At 37.8% G+C, this 11,870-nt stretch overlaps 1 protein-coding gene across 1 annotated transcript; it reads right to left on the bottom strand.

Moving 5' to 3' along the window:
* Positions 1-620: 620 nt before the first annotated feature.
* IFT57 (intraflagellar transport 57) lies at positions 621-11,016 on the bottom strand (the record flags this gene model as incomplete). The annotated part of the gene is made up of 7 exons (XM_009580605.1): positions 621-1,052; positions 2,296-2,362; positions 4,208-4,270; positions 5,210-5,341; positions 5,933-6,004; positions 10,274-10,396; positions 10,948-11,016. Coding segments are annotated over 7 exons (705 nt in total), but the record flags the coding sequence as incomplete, so codon positions are not given.
* Positions 11,017-11,870: the final 854 nt, after the last annotated feature.

Genomic DNA, 11,870 nt, shown 5'->3' on the forward strand with positions numbered 1-11,870 from the left:
AAATGAAATCAGCATTTGACCCAATGCTAATATAAAGCGACTCTGAAACAGTGATGACACACAAAAAAAGATTGGAAAACCAAAAGTAATTTCCAAACAATACTTTTCACTTCTCTGATCTTGTATAGATTTTGTTATCATTGCTTCTGTTACAGGCAATGTAAAAATAAAAATAATTACAAAAAACATCCATACCAGTCTGTCTAGAGAATCACTCCAAAAAAAAAAAAAAAAAAAAAGGGATAGTGCCAAATGCAGTGGTTGTCCATTCACAAATTTGTGTAGGGCTGCCATAGGAACATGCCAATATTATTGCAACTATTGCAACATTAGGTTTTTGCTTAATTCATAAACTTAAAGTGGAAGCAACAATTTACTTTTACTTGCAGCTGAAATCAATTTTGACCCAGCCTTTTAGAAAGAGTAACGCTGTATTATTTCAATATCAGCAATTAAATACTTTATACTAAATGTAAATGGCAATAATAGACATTTTAAATTCATTTCAAGTCTTTTGCAAGCAATTTTCTTTCCGCACTGTAGAATAGCAAGATTACAGGCTGTCAGTATCATTCTATAGACTTTCACGCTACTTAACATTCTCCAATGAAGTAGAGACATGTTCATTAATAAGCATTTATTAGTATATCTGCAAGGGATCTGCAGTAAATCTTTACAGCACAAAACTAAACACGACTCCATGCTGAGTCCAAAGTGTGCATGTTACTTCTTAAAAGTGCATGACAAGCATCTTCTTAAAAACAAAAAAGAAAAAGGAATGCCCCCTCCCAACAAAAAGGAACCTTTAAACTATCAAAAAAGCAAATGGTAGAAAACTGTATTTTGGGCAAACCAAGTCAGCTCCAAACAATTTTAATAGGCACCTACTGTGGCTTCTGGAATCATTGTTGCATGCATATCTCTTGTCATATTGGATTTCTCTTTCAGCTTTGACTGGAGTAATGTGTGTTCCATTACACCAATTTGTATGTCCATCTGAATGGTTTCTTGCTTCAGTTTTGTTAAAGCCTGTTTAATCTTCACTAGAGGAGCTGTTCAAAAAAAGATAAACAGTGCAACTCTGTGTCAGCTACTTAACACAAAAGCATTATTTTCTATAATTCACTCCTTAAAATTGAAGAGTTGAATGAACAAAAGGGCGTTCTACTCTAAAGGCTTGATTGTACTGATACATCATTTTTAATATGCAAGACACTTTAAAGATAAAAATAGGCGATGACAATTTTGCTGTCTTCTTGACATCTAGGATCTGCATAAAGGTTTGCATCAACATTAAGATAGGTTTGTCAATGATGTGTTTTGCTCAGCTGAAAGCCTCATCCTGATAGCTGACTTGGGGTTTGGTAGAGAACTGAAGACACCTTCAGCAGAATGTCATCTTACCTGTGAAAAGCTATTAAAATGTTTTGTGCTCCACACTTTGTTTCTAATCCCTCACTTCCCACTAATACCACCCTAGGGATCCTGCTGCTGCTGCATCATGTTGCTCCTTATAATTCTGGGCTCTAGAATTTATCCTGACCCTTGGCCATACCATAATACAGAAAAGGTGCTGCGAGGCACGCAAGCAGCTCTTCGCAGTGCAGCAAGGGTGCACAAAGTTTATTCATGCAATAAAACTTACAACTACTTAAGTAAATTAGCTGTAATGGTTACAGTTAAATATGGATACAGCTTGCATATTTAGTCCTACTGTAACATGCATCAATTTATTTCTGCATTTGTACTCCTTATACATTTGCAACAGAATGCATTTATCAGGAAAAATCTCAAACCACCAAATCCCGAGTCTGAGACAAACTAATTTAAATAGGTAGGTAGTCTTAAATATTAAAAAAGTCCAAACATCAAAATGCCAAAATGAATTTTCTCACTGACTCCAGCTAGCCTTAGGGAATCTAACAGCTACTGCCAGTAACTACTTCAGAGTAAAAGGGCTTGAACCTGTAACATGGGAATTTCTTTCAGTGAGTTGATAACTATTCAAAGCAGAGACACCCCCCCCCCCCCACCCTCTCTTTCTCTTTTTTTTTTTTAAAAGATTTTTACAAATAATTTACCAAAGGGGAAATCCTGGAATCTCTACCTTCTGCAGACTTATGTAACCTTTTAAAAGAGGTTTAGACTCCTTTTGGACACCTTTTAAAATTTTAATATTGATATTTTAGACTAGTCACTCATTCTCATCTTGTTTTATTTTTCTTTAATAAAGGACAAATTATGTACCTGTCACTGAGAAAACGGGTGTTTGGTTTGAGGCAAAAACGTACTTACCACCATCAGTCATACTGCTTCCTTTCTCTTCTGTTTCCTGCTTTACTCTCTCTAATACTTCTGTAATCTTAAAATGGATATTTTTTTCTTAATTAAACCAGATGAATGTCAAGTTAAAAAAAGAAAACAAAAAAAAATTCTCTGCTGAGTAACTGCATTACTTAAAAAGAAAGAACTAATCAGACTTAGTTGTTGTATACGGAGGAAGATTTTTTTATCAAACATTAAGAAAATTTTAATTTAACTTTAAATAAATTAACGTTGTAAAAATTACAACAAAAAGAGTAACTAATTGGCCAAACAGCATGGTGTTACTAAGAATCTGTGCATCCCAAACCAATACAAACAACAGTGTAAGTGTTGCAGTATGGTGCTGGATGGAAGATAGGAACCAATATCCCCACACACCAAGATGCACCAAATGACCATGCCAGCTGCCCTTCTGGAAGTGTCAGGACTTCAGCAGGTGATGGTGGAAACTTGAGAAACAGCACTGCAGCATAAGATGATGCAGCCGTGAAGCCTGCTGGCACTGGCACAGGTATGGGTATGTAAAATGCATATATGAAGAATGAAAGTGCATTTCAGCACTGACTATTGACCAGTTTGCCTTTGTAGACAACGAAGGAAAACCAAATATATGATTCTAAGGTACAGTCTAGGTAATAATTCAGTATTTTTGTCTATAATATAAAAATGGCCCTTCATTAAGACTTCAACAAGCCTTTTAAATAACAAAGAAGAAACATCGCTGCATTGTTAATGCATACCTACAGTGGTACTGGTATTGCTAAGTGGGCTGAGATTTGATTGTATGCTTGAAAGCAGATCAGTAGTAATATCCAATGTGTCTAGTTAATCTCACATATGCACCACTGCATCTACATAGTTTGAAGACTGCCAGCTAGTAACATATTCATCATTACTAATCAGTCAATAACTTCCAAAGCACAAACACATTATATATCTGAAGTCATCGTAAAGTACTCTCTTTTTCAAACTTACTTCCCTGAGAGTAAAATAGAAAGAAGCTCTAATTTTGCAGAATCCGTACACTCAGAAATCTTTGCTGGAAAACGCTTGTTAAACTGCTGTATTACCTACTGCAGTTGGACTAGATGATCGTTGTAGGTCCCTTTCAACTGGATTATTTCTTTCTATTGTGAACCATCTTACAATTTCCAGCACATTCTTACGGCGTGATCTATTTTATGTGACTATTCCAGACACTTTATCGGCTAATAAGCAAAGTGGATTTTTCAAACCCAAACAACAGAGCCATTAAAAAAATAATTTCTGAATTGGACAAAGGGTTGAAATATTTGGAAATCAGGCAGTAATTTTAAATTAAATGCCACGAAACACTCAACATGTTGAGGCAGTTAGCAGTCTGGGGATTTTTCTTTACATTTGTCAGAGCACTGATCTAAAGAAAAAAAAACAACAGAAAAACAGTTTTAGGTATTGAGACAATTTGCCTGGTATGGAAAATTACCATTTAGTCAAATACTGCTTTTAAGTGCTTGGAAGTTGAAAATTTCAAATTGTTAACTTTAACAAAAAATAAGAGTTAAGCTTTTCTTCTTCCAAAGAATTTATGGACATGGCTTGATTAATCCTCAATAATTCTATGACACAGGTTATAAAATACAGAACATTCACCCTTTTTTACAAACTGGGGAAATCAAGAGCTTACAATAGTTTGCCCAAATTCACAAGTTAAAAATCAATGGCAGCCTGGGTTTAAAATGTAGGGACTGGACTAGATCGCCTCCACTAAACAAACAGATTAATCCTTAACATGAGAACAAATCAGAAAGAACTGGGTTCATAAAACCCCAAACACTAAATGTAAACTCCCTAAAAACTGTTTTAAAGTAAGCAAAAGAAATTATGTGAAGATGTGTTTTACCTCAGAAAGCACTCTAATCCTTTCAGTTACTCCTCCACTTCCCTCCTGGTACTTCTCTTTAGCCTGGAAAGAAACATGTTTTTTGCTGTAATGACAAAGCTGAAGAGATGTATGCAGTTAGCTCAGCGAGCACACCGAAACTTGCTCTCACGTGTCCCAATTCCAGAAACTGTCCCACAAAGTCCCAATGACATTTACAGCACTACACATATGAGGACAGGCTTGAAACATCAGCCCCTGTAATGACTATCATTCGAAAATTTAAAGCAGTTTTAAAAATTGTAATAGCCCTAATACATACACAATAAGAAGTATGTTTTCTAATCATTTACATGAGGAAATAAACATAAAAAAAATTTGCCAGAATGCAGACAGAATTGAATCCTGAAACCCAGAACACTTCTTCGTCAACAGTAAATTACTATCTTGAAGTTTCTTAAGTTTAACAGTAAGGTAAACAGGAAGCACCAAGGTCAAATCCTGTTAATCTTATTTTAAAGTCATACCCACAAATAGGAGGGCTAGCCAAATGACAGCTTATACAGGCCTCCTAACTAGGAGATCAAAAAGCTTCTCAAACAACACTCTATTGGCATTAAAACTAAACGAAGCAAAGAAGTAATCAGACTGCTTTGTGCACATTAGCACAAGTAATCAATAAAAGAGATGAGTGCTGGACTGAGACTGTGGTTTTTCCACTCATCACAGATGAGTGGAAACTTCACAGGGAAAGCAGAACCAGCAATTTACTAGCTGCTGAAGACTGGCAACAGATTTACATAATATTCAGGCAAAACCCATTTATTTTCTCCTGTAGAATAGTTGAATAAAAATTGCTAGTTTAGTGAAAAACTATATAATTTGACAGCCAATCAACATTTCCTCTGCTTTATATCCAACAGCAGAATTCACAGATAACTCCTCCGAGTCTTCTTTCCCTTCACCCTCACTTAATAGCAAGTTAATACTAGAGAAGGCAACAACAAAAGATCAGTGCATTACCTCACTCAGCAAGGCTTGTGCTGAACGGTACTCTTGAACCAAGTGCTCCAACTGATTGTTGATATACTTTTCCCTGCTATTGATCTTTTCCAATGTTCTGCTGATTTCATTATGGAGTTTGTCAAGGTAACCCTAGAAAATCATATTCTGTGGGTTGACAGTATACAGATAGTACGCAAAGAGCATTAAAATGGTGCTGTAATTAAGAAAGGATATGGAAGCCTACAAGTGAGAGAGAAAAATAGTACAGAAATGCTGTGTTTAGCCAACAAAAAATTATTCCTAATGTGTTCTGGTTTGCCCACCTCCAAAACACATATTTCAAGCTTTACTGCTTCCATCACTCTCCCCCCCCTCAATTAATTACAAATGTCAATGTCAGTAAGTTACTCACAACAGCATTTGACAGTATTTTGGGTTTTTTATCAGCACTTATTTTGAGATTGTATTACTGTATTATTCTATTTTGCCCTCTGTAATCAGGATGTACTTACGGTAATGCATATGTTAATGAACCCTAATAGCCCCATTAATCCTCACATATACAACTCTTAATCCCATTGTCCCTAATCATCATTATGATGTGTTTCCCTTTTTAGTTGTACAGCATTAGCACGAATAAAGTGAAGAAAAAAAAAAATTTAGTTCTTAAGGTATATCAAATAAAAGAGAACATAAAAATGCTGCCAGATCAGTGAAATATTCTGCACATACAAGACATACCCTAGTTTCTTTCAAAGAAGATTCAATTCCATCCTTATGCTGATGCATTTGATCTACATGAATCCTCCAATCCTAAAAAAGATGCCACAAAGTAAAACATAGGTAAGTACAACTTTTATCTTTCTCTGGTTACTAAACAAAGGCTGGTATGTAAGGCAGGGTCAGTTCTCTTTTATACTGTTATCGTGTATCATTCTGCCACTGCCATGTTCATATGCAGAGGCACTCGCTTAATGTGACACAATTTATAAATCTCCTAAATGTCATATGTGACACTCAGATCCATAAACAAACCGACATCCTCACTAATACCACAGTAGCTATGCTTTTTAGAGTCTGTTTGATCTTCACGGAATTATTTCTGCTAGAAACGACTCTGGGCACAAATACTGAAAATATTGATTATAGCTGCACTAGCTCAGCTTATTCATAGACAAAATGAGTGCTTCAAATGCCCAACACCTACCAGTTCCAGACTATTAGATCCTCCCTTTCTACTTAGTCCTTACAATTATCAGGAGAAGAATGGAAAGAAATGAAAGAGGCAGAAATACCTGAACTTGTTTTTGATAGTGGGACAAAATTAGAAGGGGGAAAATTATTTGCGGCTTCTAGGTCATACGAAACATACAGGGACTCAGGGATGGGGGATGAGAAGAGGTGCTGTTTTAACTTGATAGGTAGGCATTTCAGTTCCCAAGCTTTATCACAAATTTTTCCTTATCAGTGCAAACTTTTTACATCTCCCAGGCCCAATGCACCGCTGTAGACAGACTGTGAGTTCAAAATGAAGCAGAGTAGCAGCACTGCAGAATTACTGGTATTTCAGTATTGAGTTTCTGAACACGCTAAAAAATATTTTTAAGATTTTTAAGCCTTTGGCACAGTACAGATCTAGGTGTTAAAAAAAAAGTGATGTTAATAAATCTTTATCACTTGAAATCAAACCTTAGGAGACTTCCTTGTAAAATAGGTACTGTAAGGATACGTGGAAGGTGACAGTGTTTGCTTCAGTAAGATTTTCTCATCAGGGACCTTGTCAAAAAGGATGGTAAGCAAAACAGAGAGGCACAAACCTGACGGGCAAACAATAATGGAGGCAGTAACAAGAAGTAACAAGTGGAGTGTGAGAATGTTTGTATCAGTACAATTATCTGATCAAGGACCTTGCCAAAATGGGATGATAAGGAAAAGGGGGAGGGAAAAAACAAAACCTACAGAGACACAGACCTGTCAGACCAACATGAAGGGAGACAAGGACAAGAAACAAAGCTCATCAGTTACACTAACTGATGGGCTAACAAGAAACTGCAAGCATCACTTCACAGAAGGTGAATCTGTCCCTTGCAACTAATAAGAATGCAAACCTGGGGGTTCTGGATATTCAGGATGAGGGTTGGTGCAACTATGCAAACTGATGAAGCAACGTGTAGGGGGAGGGGACCGGGGAGGAAACAAGTGGGGAACAGAGAGGGGTGTAAGAGAGGCTGGTCATGTGTAAACTGTTGCCAGTCAGTCCACTTGTCTGACTGAGCCCTGTGCCTGCTCACTGGAGTCTGTCCCATCTTCTTATTAAATTCTTTTCTAATTATCTTTCTGTGCTATCTCACGCTCTATCCCGTGCATGTATGAGTGCTGCAAGGACTAAGTGCTGGTGAGAGGGGATATGGGGCCAGCAACTGGAATCAGACCAGGGCTGCAGGTGTCCCAGGCCTGTGGTGTCTGCAGCTGGAGAGAGTGGGGGTCTCAGTGCCAGACACAGGAACAGGTGAGGGTCTCAGCCACCAAGGCAGGACCGGCGTGTATCTTAAAATCCAGCTACTGGGAAGGCCCGGTGTGAGTAAAGCAAGCGAGGGGCTCAGTGCCAGCAGCTGGACAAGACTGCAGGTCACAAGCCCGCGTTGCTGGTGCCAGCTGCAGGGGTGAGTACAGGCAAATGTCTCCATCTTCCCTAAACCTGCTGTGCACATGTAAAATTCAGTTGCAGACTTAAAACTGAACTAGCCATCGAGTAGTAGGCCCTGGATCCGGGCCTGGGTATGAGGCAAGCAGACGGTATATGCTGGTATTCAGGGGGACCCACAAATGTAGAGTGCCCTTAAGACAAGTGCATGAATGTGTGCATCTGTTTGCTGGCAAGCGTGAAGCTGGACTTGCCAGCAAGTAGAAGAGCAGCGGAACAGTTAAGAGGGCCCAGCATCCAGGCAGGGGGATCAGACAGACGGAAGGACCATGCCGATAGTTGAGGGATCCAGGAATGTGCATGTGCTTGTGAATCTAGAGAGAAGGCAGTGTGTGCTTTCGCTACTGAACTTCAATCTTAATTATCTGAAGAGGAGGAAGGGGGCCTGGCTGTCTACTTATATTTTACGGGAGTCCTACAAGTGCTATTGAAGACAGGGCCTTGTTTATGGCAGTTTGTGTAGCTGTCAGGGTCCTCTGTGTGTCTGTGTGATACATGCTTCTGAACCTGCAAACAAGAAAGAAGCAGCAGCTGCATCCGTCAGTCTGGGATGGGGACCCACAGGTCCCCAGGCAGATGGGGCTGGGCTGCAGCACCTGAGCAAGAGGAATTCCCAATCCTGGAGCCACTTATAATGTCTCATAACAGGTACAAAACAAATCCTGGCTTAAAACAGCTGCACACTTAAACATGTGTCATCCTTCAATCATAGGCAGTTCCACTGATTAGAAGTGAGGCTATCCCCCTGCATAGGACACGCACATAACTACTGAAGCACTGGTGCCTCTGTCTCACTACCTCAGAAAAGCACAGCCAAGCACCTCCAACACCTGTGCAGCCCATGAGGTTCACCTGCTGTCTACAATCGTCCTGCTGCCCACTATTCTCTTCCAGAATGAAACAAAGGCTAGTAGAGAAAATGTGCTTATGTTGTATGTTGGGTTTTAAGTTTGCAGCAGACTCAAGATCTTTTGTTGGTCTGGTGACAATTGTTCACAATTTGTCAAACTTCGGAGTTTAAATAAAAACAACAGACACCCCCCCCGCACCACCTCCCAGGACTTTACAAATAAGTTCTAGTTTCTAATGCCATTGGTTAACCATTAACCCTCTCCTGGTACTATGTATATATGCATTGCATAGGAAACAGAATACGATGCTTTTCTTGTAGAATAAAAAAACACCAAACACTTCTCTCCAGTTATTTCTTAAAGCATGATAGCACAGAAGTTAGAAAAAGAAGAATCCTCTTTTTGTGTTCATTTTGACATATTCCTTAAAGCCAAGAGATGGTGCATTAAACTGGAAGCTAGTAAACCTCAGTTCTTACAGTGGCTTTAATTTTCCATGTATTCTCTATTAAATCTAGTATCTAATTAAAACTCTATTAAGTTTTAATTTCTTAGTGTGAGAATCAAGCATGATGTTCTCTGTAACAGATGGGCTTGCCAAGGATCAGAGAAAGGTGGCTCAAACCAGGCAATTCTTCACATAGAAAAATGCAGTATAGCATAAGACAGGCAAGCAATTTAACAGATAGTTGAGAGCTTAGCCTATTTTGGGCAAGATAATTACCTTTCATTGAATTCTGTATCACTGCTACAGATTGCTCCAACACTCCAACTAGCTGGGTCACAACAAACAAGCAATTTCAATACTGCACTGATCTGTGATATGCTATACGAGCTCCTAGAAAGAATGTTTATGGCAATGATGGGAATAGGTCCTCGGTTTGAACTTTGACTTGCCAAAGATAGATGTCTGCTTCTAAGCTGCTCATTCTAGACTCCTTGGAATAGATTATGGAGAGAAATACTGATTTCTAAGAAATGATGAATTTCATCTTGAGGTGGTTATCTGGTAGTTATCTATAAGTAAAATCAGTCGAAAAAGTACTCACTTCTTTTTGCTAAACGCAAGGAGAGCCCATGATGACTAGATCAGAGGTACAGACCTACTTTATTGCCATTTAAAGTTCAGCAAGATGAATTCCATGCAGTCAAACTTTCATGTGGTTGACAAATTGAACAGTTGAAAGATAAGAAGTTGCTTAGCTCTCTTCCAGGAAGATGTTTTAATAGCTGCTAAACTGAGGGTATAATTTTTCGGAAGTATGAATACATTGGAAATGTTTAACGATTTAAGAATATTAACTGAATAATTATATGGAAATAAATATATGGAAATAAGGTGCCCTGTAAGTAGCAGAAAAAATTATTCTTATATAATATTGGAAAAAAAAACCTACTGAAAACTATTGCTTCTAGGGTCAAAGTAAGTGAGAAAGATTCAGACAAGATAGCATTGTAAAGGGAAAGTAAATAACACTGACTGAAATCACACTTTAATCACCATGTATACAATGCATTCTCGCATACCTTATTGTCAGTCCTGACCGTAACTTTCAGCTGTGGAAGCACACGTTCCACTTCCAGATTCCACTCTGCTGCATCTGTCGTGGACTGTAAAATCTCTTCTTGCTTTGCAGAGTCATTTATGTCCTGTGTAAAAATCATAAAGTCTATATACAAAATATGGTCATTATGCACAACAAGAACTGTTAGAAATCATGTCACAATGTCTTACAGTGTTCATAGTCGGAAAAAAATTTATATCCAGAATGATCTAGACTACAGATATAACAGATTTGTTTAATGGCTTTCTTTGAATTCATAAAGACTAGGAATTAAAATAAATATATCTTCTCATCATATTTAGAATTGAAAAGAATAAAATGTATCTAGTAAGAAATTATAACACATTCCAGAAATAGCAAGGGGGGCAAAATTAAAATACATTCAAGAAACTAATACCATGTTTCCCTAAAAGTCTCTGCAAAAATTTCTTGCAAATGTTTCCAGAAACCTTGCAGTGATAACAGTTTAGAAACTGGATGTACATTTTTCTTTTAAAATAAGCTGATTCATTTTATTTGGAATGTTTTTTTCAAGTTTAGACTATATAAGGACTTTCACACTTAAATCCAACAGAAATAAATTGCTGCTACAGATGTAAAAATCTCTCAGGAGAGGACTGATCGGTAACAACTTACCGATCTGTATGTTTGTGCCTTTAGAACATTCAGGTCAATAAAGTTTTCTTCATTGTCTGACTCTTCTTCCTTAAGGAAAGTTGCAAAGGAAGACTTCAGTAAGTATTGCACAATCTTTCTCCATATTTTATTTTGCAGGAGCACAGGACAAGAGTATTAAATTCTAAGTTTCTGACATGGAGAGTTTATGATAATAAAAGTTTGTATTTACTTAAAATCTTATGAGAAGATACAATATCTGGGACAAGCTGAAACATGAAAGGTACCCTATATTTCCCTCAGGGTGCCACAGTATTTAAAAATTAAACCAACCAACCAAAAAAAAGCCCCAAAACGTAAGCCCTCTCACATCAAATGGGCATTATCAATAGTTGTATGGTAACTGTAATTTCTTATGTGTTTCCTAAAGCTTTGCATTAAAAATAAAACCAATACAAAACAAAACAAAAACCAAAGCACAACCAGACCTGAACACAGTTTTCAAGATGTTACTTGCACTATGGATTTGGAGCTGCAGAATGATGCCACATTTTAAAAGTGTGCAGAATGATACAATTCAAATTGAAGCAATCGATCTGTTTTCTTGCCCATGACACTACACTCTGGGCTGATGGTTTTGTAGAATTATCTATTATAGTCTCAAAATTGAATTCCTCAGTGATCAGGGTCAGCTCAGAGCCCATCACTGCACAAGTCAAAGATGCTTTTGCCATGCATTACCCTCCATTAAACCGTACTGAATTTCACCTGCCATTTTATCACCTGTACACTTCACCCTTATACACTTTGTCCTTCTGTAGCTCTTCTGTTAGCCATCGTCTTTTCCACCAAAGTCAAATTTCATCATTCACCTCCTTTCTAGACAAATCATGAATGCTGCAATAACACAGGTCTTAGTGTAGAACCCTTCAAGACTCAGTGAA

The sequence above is a fragment of the Fulmarus glacialis genome, unplaced genomic scaffold (genome assembly GCF_000690835.1).
Source record: "Fulmarus glacialis isolate BGI_N327 unplaced genomic scaffold, ASM69083v1 scaffold39090, whole genome shotgun sequence".
Lineage (NCBI taxonomy): Eukaryota > Metazoa > Chordata > Aves > Procellariiformes > Procellariidae > Fulmarus > Fulmarus glacialis.